The 17,208-nt window shown below is 37.2% G+C and overlaps 2 protein-coding genes across 5 annotated transcripts in view; both read left to right on the plus strand.

The window, feature by feature from the left end:
- Positions 1 to 17,208, plus strand: part of LOC308687271 (apoptosis regulator BAX) — a 423,052-nt gene that overhangs the window by 145,538 nt on the left and 260,306 nt on the right. The gene's annotated exons all lie outside the window — the stretch shown is intronic.
- Positions 1 to 17,208, plus strand: part of neo1a (neogenin 1a) — a 172,593-nt gene that overhangs the window by 121,461 nt on the left and 33,924 nt on the right. For 3 of the 4 annotated variants that reach the window (XM_081359651.1, XM_081359654.1, XM_081359653.1), the window contains exons 6-9: positions 471 to 625; positions 757 to 877; positions 13,876 to 14,101; positions 14,992 to 15,146. In XM_081359651.1, the coding sequence (XP_081215777.1) occupies positions 471 to 625; positions 757 to 877; positions 13,876 to 14,101; positions 14,992 to 15,146 (657 nt within the window). The remainder of the gene's footprint in view (positions 1 to 470; positions 626 to 756; positions 878 to 13,875; positions 14,102 to 14,991; positions 15,147 to 17,208) is intronic. The other variant, XM_081359652.1, reaches the window with a different exon arrangement.

Here is a 17,208-nt window from a genome sequence, read left to right on the forward strand (position 1 = left end):
AGATATATATACACACACATATGCATTTTGTGCGATTTAAGGTTATGAATCATGCATATTATGTAATGTTTTGTGTGATGGGATGTGATGTAATGCATGTGATGTGTAATGAGAATTGCTTGGCTTGTGGTTGTGTGGTAGCGAATCAGGCACAACACAGGGCAACAATCCAATTACATCCTAGCAGACAGACCTGAATCATTCTGCTGCACACTACCTTGTTATTGAGATGATCTATGTCATGTTTATCTTCTCCAACATCAAATAACCTCATTTACTAATGGCAAGCCTTTGGAGGTTTTGCGTTCTCCTCTGGCTATTAGGAGTTACATATTTAGCCCCATCCTGGTGTTTAGGGATAGGATATTTAGAGGTTGAGAAGAGTCAAAACTAAGCAAATCGTGTTGTTTTCCGAAGTTATTAATAGCACTAAATTATACAGGCATTTGAATCTCTTCATCTCTTCTCAGCTTCCCCACAGTTCCTGAAGAAACCTGCCAACATATATGCTCATGAAGCCACAGACGTCATCTTCGAGTGTGAGGTCACCGGCTCACCGGCTCCCACCATCAAATGGGTGAAGAACGGTGATGCCGTCATTCCCAGCGACTATTTCAAGATCATTGTAAGTTGCCAGCTAGGACATGCTGTTGACCTTTAGTCATGAAAATGTGTGATACAGAATGCACTATAACAGCGAGTGCATATGGACATTTCTTGTAGTTGACTGCAATGTTCTTGTTTGTGTCTTTATAGAAGGAGCAGAACTTGCAGGTGCTGGGACTGGTCAAGTCAGATGAAGGTTTCTATCAGTGTTTAGCTGAGAATGACGCTGGTAATGTGCAGTCGAGTGCTCAGCTCATCATACTGGATCAAGGTACGTCTAAGATTTAAATTTTTTATTCTTTTTTTTTTTTTTTTGCTTTTTAACTATACACGTGAACATATACATTTTCATGTAACAGAAAGCCAAAAGAAAAAAACAGCCTCTCAGTATTTTACATTGATTTTCTATACCTCCTCTTTTCTTAGTCTTTTATTAACACCTTTCCAAGTCCACCACATTTTAAGAATGATCTGAAAGGTCCCCAAAAACTGTATATTCGTCCCTTAAAATATAAGTAATCTTTTCCATTGACATATTTGTTACCATTTCTTTTAGCCAACATCCTATACTTGGTGCGCAAATATTTTTCCAATTTAAAGAAATAAGCCGTTTTGCTCGAAGAATGCATATATTTATAAATATATATCTCTTTCTATATAACTTGATCTCCTTAGGAAACAAATGTAATAGAAAAAGTTAAGGTGACAATGGAATGTTAACATCAAGAATCATTTCTTTCACACCTTTCCAAATTTTTTTGACTTCTTCGCACTCCCATATGCAATGATATAACGTACTTTTAAACTCACTGCATCTTAAGCAAGTGTCAGGGACATTTTCATTATATTTATGCAATACAACTGGAGTTATATAAGATTGAATATTTTTGAAACATTTCCCATTGTAAACCCTATTGGAAAATCCAGCTAAAACCAGCTTGGTTCTCCCTGCAGGGAAGTTCTTATATTAGTTTTAGTACACTCTCATTACAAAAAGTGTTCATAACGTCTCATTATAGATAAGGGTGCTCCGATCAGGGTTTTTCGGGACGATTACGATCACTATTGGCCGATACCGATCACCGAAATAAATAATACTAAGAAGGCTTGAAATAGACTCATTGGGGTTATTAGGCTATTCTCAAAAACAACGTATTTTAAGTATAAAAAAGTTAAGAGATGAGAAATTATCATGAATAGACAACTTTATTTATCCGCAAGCAACATGTGCAACATATAGAGGTTATTAGGAACAGCTTATAGCTTAACAAATATTGCATTCACAGAACAGTCTTTATCAACAGAAAGTAATCAAATGTAAAACAAGTGCATAGTCTTCACTTTATAAATTAAATATAGATTAATCAATCTACTAAAGAGCAGTGAGTGATTTCTCTTTATCTTAAGTTGTTTGATTAACATTAATGACACAGACGGCATCGGGAATATTAGGCTGCTGTCACTTTAAGAGCAAATGCACGGATCCAATACACTGATACACACACAGCTTATTTCCCAGCTGTTTATGTTCACTTAAGGTGAGACACGGCAGGCAAAACATCGATTTTTCATGCAGTGGTCAGTTTTGAGATTTTGGGCTAGTTTACTCCTTTAATATGTGTTCTTTCAAGCTGCTATAAAGAAAACGTTGAAAATATACATTAAGATGTTTATTTTATTACATTTTGTTTACTTGCGGCAGTAAGTTTCTCCCGAATTTACCAGGAAGTTATTGTTCCAACGCGACACGCCGAGCTCCGTCTGTTCACTGAAGTCTGTCATGACCGGTATCCCTGTAAAGCTCTGAGTCTCCTGCACAACGCTATGTAACCCAAATATGGGCATTTCCTTTCTATCAGTAACCAATCGTGAATGTCCAAAGGGGGATTTAAAGCTAACGACGATTTCTCATTTAAAGCTATTTAAATCTTTAACTGCCGTTTTCTCAAAATGAGTTTTTTGTCATTCTCCAGTATAAACATCTCAGCCTATGTAGCACCTGTGTACACCAAACTCTCCAGTTATACACTTAGCAGTATTCTGAAGATATTTTCAGAGGGATTTGTTAATAAATCATTCCTGGCCTGATTTATGTGACATTTTAATAAAAAAAATAGGCTAAAAATAGGCATATTTAATGAGATAATGCCTAATTTGCATAATTAAACATACACATTTCTAAAACTTGTAATAAATTTTTTTTTATATTGTGTAAGTAATCAACAATTAAAATTTTACCCTTTTCACCTGTAGTGTCTCACCTTAAGGCATAACCAATGGTGTTTAAGCGAATACTCACAAAGCCGGGTATTTTTACATATTTCTGTGTGTATTTAACCGTTTAGACGCCAAAGTTCACGTTGCTTGTCCTTGTTCCACTCTGTCTCGGAGCGCACGCACAGAAAGTCGCTTGCGTATTACTTAATGCAGTTTTAATAACTCTTTTTATTATCAAGCACAGCAGTTTAGCAACAGTAGACTGCATTTTACGACAATCACAGATTTGGACGTTAAACTTGGGCTTTTAGGGAGGAATGATAGCGCACTGCTGTGAAGGAGAGAAATGCACTAAAATCACACAGATCTAGTTTGTTGCTGTAATTGCTGAAGGGTTGCTGTCAGTACGATGTCTCCGCTCTCCACAAAGATGTTGCAGATTTATTGTCCTTTTCAGACACCTGGTAGAACTGCCAGACCGGTGAATATAGTGAAGCAATTTTAGCTGCGCATAGAAAAAATTGTCTTGCGAGTTTTGCGTCATCATCGATCTTTATAGAGACCACTGATTATATAAAGCTATTATCGGCTGATAACGATCGGCGCCCGATCAATCGGAGCACCATTAAATAGTGGTCCATTTAGTTTTACAACAATATCTCAACTATTTTAGTATTTTGTTAAAAAAAAAAAAAGGCCTAAACATCTCAGGGAAACTGAAGGATTTGTCCATGTAGATGATCTTTCTTTAATATGTATCTAATTGAAAGTATAGTGGTTGAATGTAGTGTTGGTGTAAGTCAGGTGCATGATGCCATCTGCTGCAGCTTCCTCTCTGGCAGTGCCACCTGTTCAGTGTGTGTGTGTGTGTGTGTGTGTGTGTGTGTGCGCTCACGGCCATGTGTGTGCCAGAACCGGAGTTTAATGTAAAATGTGAGGATGCAATCATGTTCTGGATGGTTGCTGGGATATTATTTACCAACCGCCGAAGTCTCTGTGATATTCTGGTCCCTAGGTCTGCCAGGCAAAACCGTATAGCATGATATTTGAGATATTATTCCTGTACATTCATAACTGTGAAGGACAACACATTGTAGTTAATAATACAGGGCTTTGTTCAACTCCCTGTCCTTTCGTATGAGCAATAGAAATAGTGATGATTGCCTTAGCAAGCAACTCTACAAATTTGAATCCAACCATGAGAGTAACACTGAATGCACAGATTTGTTGTCAGATTGTCACTCTGTTTCTGTGAAAAGAGTATCTTTCTGAGTTGAAGCCTGTGTCTCTATGTATTCTCTATGGGCCTTTGATGCAGTCTTTGCTCCTCTTGTATGAAAATGGCCTATAAACACTTTATTTTGGCAGGCTTCTCAGCGTGTTCTAGTTAAAGCTGCTAGACGGGTCTGATTGGAGGCTTTTTTGAAGCCTCACTTCTCGCTGCCATCTGGACTAGCACATGGTGAATAGGAAAACACGGTTGCTTATCTTCACTTATTGTTAGAGCTGATTGCTGAGTTTATTAAGTTACAGACAGGGAGTTTGTGGCACAGTCTGTGAAACTTGCTCATTATAATTTTTTTTGTAAGGGAATAAATGCTCCCATACTCATTAGGGTAATGCTGAATTGTTTTTTCCCCTTAGCTCTAGATTTGACATGCTGTGATTGTCTTAAGCACAACTGTAGTTGCAGAGATGTTTATGTAGATTTGCTCAGATTTTCTCAGAAAGCACAGAAAAGTTATTTTAATCTGTGGTAAAAATAAAAAAAAATTATGAATGACAACTGAAAGAGACCTCATAACATCCTAGCAACCACCCATTACACCTTAGCAACCGCTCTAAAGACTATTCGGAACATTGTAGTTGCACAGCAACACAATGGCAACTATTCATAACACCATTGTAACTGTAACAATGTGCTAAAGACTGCTTGGAATGCCTTAGCAACTGCATAGCAACACCCTGTTGACTACCCATAACACCCTAGCAACCTCTTAACAAGGTATTAAAGACACACACTGGCATGGCAACCACTCATAAAAACCTTGCAACAACAGAACAATGTGCTAAATACTACTCTGAACACCCTAGCAACTGTGTAGCAACACCCTGGTGACCACCCAGAACACCTTAGCAACAATGCACTACATTTTATTAAGAACACCTTAGAAACCACATTGCAACACCCTGGCATGGAAACCATCCATAACACCCTTGCAACAACAGAACAATGTGCTAAAGACTACTCTGAAAACCATAGCAACTGTATAGCAACACCCTGGTGACCACCCATAACACCTTAAGAACAATACACTAAAGATTAATAAGAATGCCTTAGAAACCACATTACAACACCCTGGCATGGAAACCACCCATAGAACCCTTGCAACAACAAAACAATGTGCTAAAGATTACTCCGAAAACCCTTGCAACTTCATAGCAACACCCTGGTGACCACCCATTACACCTTAACAACAAAGCACTAAAGATTAATAAGTATGCCTTAGAAACCGCATTGCAACACCCTGGCATGGAAACCACCCATATAACCCTTGCAACAACAGAACAATGTGCTAAAGACTAATTGGAACACCCTAGCAACTGCATAGCAACACCCTGGCAACCACCCATTACACCTTAGCAACAATGTACTAAAAGACTATTTAGGAAGCCTTAGCAACCAACCACATTGCAACACCCTATCATGGCGACCACCCATAAAAGCGGCGTTCTAAAAAATGCGGCGCTCAAGTTAAAATAAGTTTATAGACATTCAGTTTTTAAAGGAATAGTTCACCCAAAAAATTCTGAAAACTCTGTCATCATTTACTCACCCAAGTCATTCCAACCCTGTATGAATTTCTTTCTTCTTCTGATAAGGAAGATATTTTGAAGGATGTTGGTAATCAAACAGTTGATGACTTCCATAGTATTTCCAAGCATTCCTTCATCATGGAAACTACATTGTAATTGACAAACTCATCCATTTGAATATTTGTGAAGACTTCGTGCAGCACAATGAGTAGAAATGTGGGTCGCCACAAGCATTAAAAGACGTGTATAGCTGGTATGAGATCAGGACGTGACCTGACAGTTTGAGCTTGTTTACTTTCCCCAGATTCATTTTAATTCCATATTTGCATGTGAATGCCTGTTTTTCCTGGCAGGGACTTATTATTATTATTAAGGATTCATGGCAACTGAAAAAATCCTAAATTTTTCATTCCGTTTTTTCTTTCTCTTCCAAAAAAACCTTGTATGGCACAAACGCCCCGCAAAAACTAATTTCCCAGCATCTGTTTCTAGACAGAGCTGCATTTTTCTGAGTGCTGGTAATCTGCAGGTTGTGTGTGTGTGTGTAGAAGTGATGGAGTGAAGAAAGGTCGGACGAGAGCTTGGACACACTGTAGATGTCCCTCATGGGGTCTGATGGATGCTTGACTATAGTTGTTACTGGACCTTGCAAGTGGCCTCCAGTTCCAGGTATGTGTGTAGATAAATGGTAGATGAAGATACAATGTGAGTCTGAGCGTAGAAAAAGGTGATGGATCTGAGAGCATACAATGCTGATTTGGGCCATATTTGTGTTTATATCTCAGCTGAGGAGCCTGTGGAACCATAAAACATAAACAGTATGTCTCCGCTGAGGCCTCTCACTGTGTTCATGTGACACTTTAACTAGGCCTGTGTGCCAGACAGCAGAGCAAATACGCTTGGCTTATTTATGGCCTCAGAAAGAGCCCTCAAGCTGCTTTCCAACATCTCTGCTTTGTTTATAAGATTCATCACTCAATGGTCGGAATATTAATGTGATTTAGTTGACGTTGCGAAGCCTGTAGCTGTTGCTTAACTCCAAGGAATTATTCTGCTTGAGAATGAAGAAATGTAATTTCACCCAAATAAAAAAGAAACCAGTTTTTATGACGCACCAGATTGACCGTGTTTGAAATGCGATACTAGATTACTGAATCAAGTTTCTTCAACTTCAGACACTTCTATATTTCCCAGCGGTTGATTTTTTATTAAAATAACTTATAAATCACACTGATTTGAATTCTTTTAAACTACTTTTAAAATGGCTACATGCAGACTTATTGTTGAATACTTATCCCAGACACAAACTTTCAATCATGAATCTGAAAATCCATTATTAAAATTATTACAGGTTAAACTATGACTATAAAATGTGAAAGAAAGAGCGACTTAAACCATTGCAATAATTATTGGGTGAAAATAATCTATATTAATTTTCTGTGCCATCATATTCACCAGGTTGAGCCATTGTAGTCACTTGGACTATTTTAAACATTGTCTTTACGAACTTTCTGGGCCGGCAAGTTTCAGTAACAGAGAAGTCTATGGAGGAGTGAGACAGCTCTCAGATTTAATCAAAAATATCTTAATTTGTGTTCTGAAGATGAACGAAAGTCTCACGGGGTTTGAACAACATGAGGGCGAGTAATTACTGACAGAATTTTAATTTTTGGGTGAACTAACCCTTTAAGGCTAAAAAACAAATATCACTTGTGAGTTTTGGGGTTCTCTGTGGTGTCAACAACTGATATATAAAAGGTCTGTAGGTTTACTGATGTACATTGTGAAATGCTAATTTGTACTGCATGAATTCTTATCCTGAACTCCCAGTGATTCAGTTTGATTTAAAAATCTCATGTTTGCTCGGCATTGAAACAAAGAGCTATCGCTGTAGCCTACAAACAGCCTGAGCCCAAGCTTCTCAAAGGAGCACAGTGATATTTTTGGTACTGGGACTGAGCATGACAAATGGGACTGAAGTGCATGTCAGAGAATAACAGATTTGGCTGCGGGACTTGAGCGCGAGGGATTGGCGCAGTTTGATGGAGGTTTAGCAGGTGCAGGAGGGAATGGGGCCGATGCTTTACTGACCCCGAGGGCTGGTGTAACTGGGTATAGACATACAGTAATGACGTGCCAGATGGGCGTCTGCCTTCCCAGTGAACACATAGGATGTCCCCTGCCAGCTTCACGCTGAGACCCGTAATCCTGTGCTTTGGAGCTGGGCGGGACGTCCCGTCGAGGTGCCCGTTCCTCCCCCCTAGATCTGCGCTTTCATCTCTTTAGACTATGGAAGCAAGACGTCTCAGGAGACGAAACGCTGCTCTGCATCACGTGAGAGACCTGTTTAATCTCAACAGGGGTGTTGATGGCCTTTAATCCATCATCCTCTCATATTCATGATGTTTACTTTGAAGAGATAGACTGCTGTCGCCTCTGCAGTGGTTCAGGCTTCAGATCCGATGCACAATCGCTGCGGGCCAGCTGTATCTCCAATGAAAAATGGGACTATTGTGTACTTGGCTTCTTGAATATCATATCTGCTTATTAAAAAGAAAATCCCTTGCATTGTGTTTATTTGCTACAACAAAATGGATTGAACTGCCTAGAAAAGGAATTCAGGAAATCAGGAAATATCTAATAAATGTTTTTATTTTGATTTAAAAAAAAATAAAAAATGATCTGATCTTTTTAAGGGGTCGGAAATTTTTTATGCGCTTCGGCCGTTCATTTTCATGGCATTTTGGGAAGCTGAAAACACAGACTTTTGAAAACTGAGTTTCAAAGTGCACATTTTTGAAAACGATACCGTTATCGTCTCCGTGTAAACTACAAAAACATGAATGTGAATGGAAGCTTGTTTCTGCTATGGAATAACAAATAAAAAAGGTAATTGAGACTTTTTATCTCACAATTCAGACTTTTTTTAATCATAATTGCGATTTACATCTCTCAATTCGGACTTTATAACTTGTAATTTTTAGTTATATCTCACAATTCTGAGAAAAAAGTCAGAATTGTGAGATGAAAAGTTGTAATTGTCTTTTTAATTTAATAATATTATAATAATCTTTTTTTTTTTTTAAGAAAAAAAAAGTTTTCCACAAAAAGTTTTTTTTTTTTTAGAAAAAAAAAAAAATCTTTTAATATCACTCAATTTAGAATTGAGCTATATAATTGGAATGATGAGAAAAAAACCTCAGATTTCCAAGATATAAATTCTGGCTTTTTTCTAAAAAGGTTTATATCAATTCTGAGATAATTCAGAGTTATGAACTTGGAATTACGAGAAATAAAGTCAGAATTAAAAAAGTCAGAATTATGAGTTATAAACTGGGAATTGGATGAAATAAAGTCATAATTACAGTATATAAATTCTGACTTTTTTCTCACAATTGTGAGTTTATATCTGCAATTCTGACTTTTTTTTTCACAGAATAAAGTCTGAATTGCAAGATAAAAACTCACAGTTGTGTGAAAAAGTCAGAATTGTGAGATAAATTACAATGACTTTTTAAATAAGAGAGGACATAATTGTAAGATGAAAAGTTGCAATTGCCTTTTTAATAGGGAGTTTATATCTCAGTATTGTTAACTTTTTCTCGCATTTCTGAGTTAATATCACACAATTCAAAATTGTGAGCTGTAAAATTGGAATTATGAGAAATAAAGTCAGAATTGCAAGATATAAATTCTGTATTTTTCTCAAAATTCTGAGTTTATATCTCAATACTGAGATAATTGCGAGTTATAAACTTGGAATTATTAGAAATAAAGTCAGAATTGTGAGTTATAAAGTCAGAATTGTGAGTTATAAAGTCTGAATTGCGAGATATAAACTCGCAATTAAAAAAAAGTCAGAATTGTGAGTTATAAACAGGGAATTGGAAGAAATAAAGTCAGAATTACAGGATATAAATCTTGCTCTTCAACTTTTTCACAGACTTGTGGGATATGAATTGTAAGATAAAAACTCGCAGTTGTGAGAAAAAGTCAGAATTGTGAGATCAATTATCAATTACCTTTTTTTTAATAAGAAAAGCCATATAGCGATATAATAGAAATATAAGAGAGTAAAACCCTAGAGATCTGTGTGATTTAGCTGCCCATTTCTCCTCCTCAAACACTCCTAAAGTGTCTATAGATCAGGAGCTGCTCCACATTTCAGCATTAGTCAAACCTGTCTGATCTCAGGACATGAGTGCTGGTGAAGAACATGTACCCTAGCATGAAAGAGTGATATAACCCGCTTTTTATGTCTTCACTCATAAAACCCCTTCCAGACACCTCACGGTAATACCATGTTCCCTCAGATCAATAGTAGAGAGGTGTTAGATTTAATGCCAATGGATGAAGTGTTTTTGTGTCACGTCTCCTGTACCATTGGTCATTTCAGTCTAACCCGTCTGTGTAAGATGAAAGAAGGAGCTCAATAAGTGGTTATTAGCAGTGCACTCTCTCCTACGGCCACATCATAAATACATGGAGGTGTCCTCATGTAGTACAATTACCTCTTTAGGATATTAATATGATTCTTGGCGACCTAGTATATAGTCATCATTGCTCTGAGCAACCAAGAAACTAATTTGCATACTCTCGAAATACCGTTTACTATTTAACGCAGAATTACATCGATTTAAAGCAAAAGTGGAGTTAAGAATACTCATTTTACACCAAAGGCCTTTTGACCTTTTTTCTTAGCCTCAGTGTGTATCATTAATGAGCGAAGTCACCATCTGTTCCAGTGGCACCAGCTATTGCTCTCTGCTATGAATAGAGTCGGTATTAATCTTCTGCTGTTAACCACCGTATGTCACATGACTGCATTCATCATCAGACCGGCTGAAGCTGATGATCCTGATAACATCCTAGTTGACAAATGTATGTTGTCCAAACACTTGGACATGTTAATCTGTAGCGTATCCTCACTTTTTCTTGCGTATCGGCACTTCCCACATGTTGCCGGTACGCTGAGCGCTCACACCGAAACATTAAATCATTATACAATCAAGCTAATTATATACAGGGCGTGTTCTGAGATTTTAGAAAGACGTACGAACTGAACAGACCAATTATGTGCAAAAGGACTAAATCCCTATTGTTTAATTTAGGGATGCACCGATATAAAAAATGTGGCGATACGATAACTCGTTATATTTGAAAGCCTGATAACCGATATACTGGCCGATAAATCTAAATCCAAATTTTGATATAATTTGAGAGCCTGATTACAAAAACACAAGTCTCACAATTAAAAGCCATGTCCCAAGCACACAATCATGATGATGTTCTCATAATATTATGTAGCCGATATGAACTGTATTTTTCTTTTTGAAGTGATTCCAATCATATTTCAATCATTTCAAAAACATCATGTTGAACAGTGCGCATCTGAAGCGTCTCAGCTGAAGGAAATAATCCATGATTTATCGGCTTTAATATATCGGCCACATTTTCTTATCGGGCCGATAAAGATAACATTATAAATGAACATACTGTATATCGGCTGATACCGATATAGTGGCCGATATATCGTGCATCCGTAGTTTAATTTTGCGTGAGTGGCGTGAATCACCGTAGGCACGGTCACTCCAAAAGTGTGATTAGATTGGCGTGAGCCACTCTTATTTTGACGCTGATGATAAAAACTCATTTAAATTCTATTGAGAATGTTCCACTTTAAAACGCTATGGAGAAAATCAAACATGATCTAAAACGGCCACATCAACTAAAAAGACGGATGAAAAGAGGGTAAAACATCATTATACAACCTCAAATCAGAAAACGTTGGGACACTGTACAAATTGTGAGTAAAAAAGGAATGGAATAATTTACAAATCTCATAAACTTATATTTTATTCACAATAGAATATAGATAACATATCAAATGTTGAAAGTGAGACATTTTGAAATGTCATGCCAAATATTGGTTCATTTTGGATTTCATGAGAGCTACACATTCCAAAAAAGTTGGGACAGGTAGCAATAAGAGGCTGGAAAAGTTAAATGTACATATAAGGAACAGCTGGAGGACCAATTTGCAACTTATTAGGTCAATTGGCAACATGATTGGGTATAAAAAGAGCCTCTCAGAGTGGCAGTGTCTCTCAGAAGTCAAGATGGGCAGAGGATCACCGATTCCCCCAATGCTGTGGCGAAAAATAGTGGAGCAATATCAGAAAGGAGTTTCTCAGAGGAAAATTGCAAAGAGTTTGAAGTTATCATCATCTACAGTGCATAATATCATCCAAAGATTCAGAGAATCTGGAACAATCTCTGTGCGTAAGGGTCAAGGCCGGAAATGAAATGACTCATGTGCCTGGTTTTGTGGTCCAGGGTCACATACAGTTTAGGGAATAGATTGTCTGTAGCTATATAGTTTAAATATGAAGTTTGCCAGAGGAAGAAGAAAAGCTAGAGAGATGGTCACGCACACACAAAAGCTGAACCAGAGATAAATGCTGAGTGATATCATTTTTTTCTCCCTGAGGCTAGACAGATGAACATTGATGGCTTGTCTTTGTGGAAAACTGTAATTGCTACAACTAATGTTTAATTTGTTCTCCGTCTAATGGATTTTGTCATTTAGGGGAAGCTATAAGCTAATGAGTGCTGCTATCAGTGTATATTATCAGTCTGTTCAGAAGAAGACATGAAGAGCACATCTCAACACAATACATCTCTCAGAACCTTTATAAGCTGCTTTTAAACTCTCAGAGGTTGTTCTTTCATAGCTCAAGAGACTGCGAATGTAATTGTATAAGCGTAGTAAAGGAGTGTAAGGTTGAGTGTAATGTCTGACATGTTTGCGATTGCGTTTTGTGTGGGTCAAGGGTATGTCGATGTTTATTGTTGTAACTGTAAACCCGAATAAGTTGGCAAAACTCAATACATTTAAGACAATCAGTTGCCTCAAACTATTTAAGTTTCAAATATTCAAAGTTTAAGTAAGCAGAACTTGCAGATTTTAATTTTGTACTTATACATTTTACTTGAAATGTTTGAGAACATTAATCCATACATTTAACTTGAAAATGTCAATGTGAACATTTTTGTTATTATAAACTTAACTGGTTATAACAAACTAGTTCAATAAATGCTAACAATAGCATAGTTTAGCACTTGCTGTATGAATGCTGCTATATAAAGCATTGACATGCTCTCAAACCAAGCCACATGCACCACTTGTCATCATGACGGTAACTCTCCTAAAATCAACATAAACAAAAATTCTTCAAAATTAGCATTACAAAACATTAATCACTACTAAATCTCCCACTTAACATTAATCTTGCACAAAAAAACCCCATTATATTACACTTAATTTCAGCATTTTACTCTCCCTTTCGAGTGCCATCGGCAAAGCATGCTGGGAAATAGAAACCCCAGCCCAGTTTCAGTTGAACTTAAGTTCATCTGAATTAAAAGAAATAATTTCATAAAACAACGAAACAGTTCAGTTTACTTAAAATATATCAGCTCTGTGAACTTGAAAGAAAAAGAAAGTGCTTAATACTCATAAAAGTTAATTTGACTGAACTAATTAGTCTAATTTAAGTTTGTCCTACTCAAACCAATTCATTATTTTGAGCGTTAGGGTTTACAGTGATGCAAGGAACATTTCAGTCTTGTCTGACAATAAAGTATTATCTAATCTAATGTAATCTAATGAATAAAGACATCAGTTACATCAAGTCGCCTAAAATTCAAGTCAGTATAAGCTGTGGATGCTCTGCAGACTTCAGACAAACTTCACTTAAAGATATAGTCCACACAAAAATATATGTATTTATTCATTTACTCACAACCAAACCCATGCACATAAAGTCTTTTTCTTCCCGACAATCAAATATACTGCAAGAAAATTCGCCATGCCAGGCGTTTGACATATTTCCAGCAAACAACAATATACATTTTTTTGTTGAACTATTATAAAAGTGAAAAATATTCTCGTTTTTTCCACCTCAGCTGTTTTTCTCCAACTACATGCCTGACATTCTTCCATTACAATTGCATTTTTCATGATTCTTTGTGATTTATTTCACTGTTTGGTTGATTTCCTGTCATGGAAAAGCCATTGTGTTATGTTTTTCTTTCTTTGTTTGTTTTTCTTTTTATGTGTTCTCCTGTGTTTTGCTCTCCGTCCATCCATCCCTCCCTCCCTGTATTTCTGTGTGACTTCACTATCCGCCCCCCCTCCACCCTTTATTCCTGCTTTGACTCACACACTGAAAGATGTAGCCCTGCCCTCCCCCCCTCCCACCTCACTGACCCGTGCCACTACTGACCATCTAATGCCAGGGTCCCGAGTCGGCGCTGGTCCCAAACCCTCCGGCCCGCGGGACGTCGTGGCCTCGCTGGTGTCCACTCGCTTCATCAAACTGACCTGGCGTGTTCCCGCTGAACCACACGGAGAAGACGTCACCTACTCAGTGTACTACAGCCTGGAGGGCACTAACAGGCACGCCATTTATCTGTTATATATACACTACTACTGTATCAAAGTTTGGGCTCAGTAAGATGGTCACACATTTTATACTTTTATTCTGCAAGGATCCATGAAATGAATCAAAAGTTACAGTAAACTTTTGTAATGTTGCAAAAAGATTTATTTCAAATAAATACTTTTCTTCTCAACATTCTATTGATCAAAGAATCCTGAAAAATGTATGTTTCCACAAAAATATCAACAACTGTTTTCAACATTGATAATAATCAGAAATGTGTTTTTGAGCAGCAAACCATCATATTAGAATGATTTCTGAAAGATCATGTGACACATCTATCTACATGTATTAGTATTTATCTTGTGAAGTATTTATTCATCATAATTAATGATTATTTAAATGAATCTATTTAAAATAACTTTACAGTAATGAGATTCTAATGAGAATTACAAAAAAAGTAAAACATTCATATGCATTATGGTTAGGATCATTTTTGTGCTTAATTGTCATTAAACAATATCATGCATGCAAAAAATGGATCATCCAAATAAATAAACATAATATATATTTTAAATAATAATAATAAATAAATAATTATAATAAAATATCATATTAAAAATGTTATAAATATTTTATTTGCATTTTGACTATGAAGTGAAATGTGACCCAGGCATGTTTTCGTGTCCTTCACCCTCCGAGAAGCCTTTAATAATGGATGCTATTGATTATTGTATTCTGTTCATTTGTTGCTATTATTTTAAGTCGCATGTTGTTCTTATGCATATTTATAACGCCGTTCTGTATGAGCTGCTTTTGACTACAGAAAAATCTGAGAAGCTTCAAACCACCAAATCAGCAGTCCTCTCCTGTTTCAGTCTCATGTGACGCCTCTGATCCTGTACAGGGAGAGGATCGTGAACACCAGTCGTCCAGGAGAGATGCAGGTCACCATCCAGAACCTCATGCCAGACTCCACGTATGCCTTCCGTGTGGTGGCGCACAACAGAAACGGCCCTGGAGAGAGTTCAGCGCCTCTGAGAGTAGCCACCCAGCCTGAGGGTAAGAACAAGTTTTCAATCAACAAGTCACCAACATTCACCATGGATTTAATGTAGTAACGCTAACTGTAACCATGGTATTGTGGCAGAAGTAGTCTTATGTTTATATTCATTTCAGGGTTCGTACACCTTTTGAGATTGAAATTCAAGCACTTTACACAGGCCTTTGAATGCTTCAAACTTTTTCCAGCACTTCAAAGGTCTGAATATCATCACATTTTAATGTTTTTTTTTAAGGCGAGACACGGCAGGCAAAAAACGTCATTTTTTTTTTTTACTGGTCAATTTTGAGATTTTTGGATATTTGTCTTCAATAACATGTCTTCTTTCAGACTTGTGGTGAAAAAAAGTCCGAAATACACATTTAGGTCTTTATTTTACTACACTTTGTCTGTTTGCGTCTGTAGATTTCTCATAAATTCAACAAAAGTTGGCGTTCTTAATCAACATGCTGCTCCGCGATCTCTGTCATCATATACACCATTAGAAAGCTCTCTCTCTCCTGTACAATGCTGTCAGATCCAAATATGGTCATTTCCTTTTTATCAGCAACCAATCGTGAAAGTAAAAGGGCTGAATGTGCAATCTCATTGGCTGATGATAAATCTTTAAAGCCCGTTTTTTCAAAATGACTTTTCTTTCCGAAATCTCCACTTCAGTAGCACCGATATACACCAAACTTTTTCCTAGTCTTGTACCTAGTTATATTATGAAGACATTTACAGAGGGATTTGTAAATATACTATTCCTAGCCTGATTTATATAACATTTTATTCCAAAAAACATGGCGAAAATCATTTTTTTAAGGCTATTGACAGTATATTCTGATTTACAGGATAACAAAAGTAGATATCCATAAATCCCTCTTTTTCCCATCTAATATGTGAACACAATGAAAAAATAATTTTTAACCTGGCTTTATCCAATACTCAGATTTTTTCAAATATATGCATATTAGCGCATATTTAATTAGATATTGCCTAATTTGCACATTTAAACATTAAATGACAGAAAACTTGTAATACATTTTTTTCTCATCTTAATGTAGGTAATCAACTGGGAAAGTTTCATGGTGATATCTGCTAGTTAAAAACTTTGACCCTATTCACCTGTAGTGTCTCGCCTTAATGTGATGATTTGTAAAACTAAAAAGATGTAGGAAAACTATGGGCCCTATCATACACCCGGCGCAATGCAGTGCCAGGCGCGCCGCAAGGTTTTTTTTGCTAGTTTCAGCCCGACGCAGTTATCATTTTCACATCCTGCGCCACGTTGTTTAAACGGGCATTTGTGCGCCCATGGGTTGCTGGTCTGAAAAGCAGATGTTCAGGCGCATAGTTGGTGCGTTGCTATTTTGAGGAACTCAAACAGACTGAGCCATTGACCAACTGAACCTGGTCTAAAGTCAATGGCGCAGTATTTTATTTATTTATTTAAAGAGCGCGTTAATGTGCGCCTATATGTCACAAACCTCTGGTTTCTTGAACATGACAATGAGTTCACGATACTCAAATGGCCTCCACAGTCACCAGATCTCAGTCCTGTAGGGCAGCTTTGGGATATGCTGGAACGAGAGATTCACATCATCGATGAACAGCTGATAAATCTGCAGAAACTGCGTGATGCTATCATTACAATATGGACCAAAATCTCTGAGGAATGTGTCCAGCACCTTGTTGAATCATTGCCATGAAGAATTAAGGCAGTTCTGAAGGCAACCTGGTACTAGCAAGCTGTACCTAATAAAGTGGCCGGTGAGAGTATATTTTAGATGGGATTTGAGGGAAATTGCATACACACATCATTCGCCTGTATGAGACACGTCATTTCCATAAACAGAGAAAAGTAACTCCTGTGGGGCTTGTATAGTGTGGGAGTAGCTTGAAGCTGAATGCTCGAACGAGAAAAATTAACCATGGTTCATTCAAAGTGACACGCATTTACCGGTTGTACATAGAAACTGTTATTTATGAGTCTATCCGCTCTTATAAGATGTTCACCAGTGTCTCAAACCACATTCATCCGTGTGGAGGACTCGGAGCAGAGCCGAAGCACAACCAACA

The sequence above is a fragment of the Scardinius erythrophthalmus genome (assembly GCF_964197995.2).
Source record: "Scardinius erythrophthalmus genome assembly, chromosome: 2".
Lineage (NCBI taxonomy): Eukaryota > Metazoa > Chordata > Actinopteri > Cypriniformes > Leuciscidae > Scardinius > Scardinius erythrophthalmus.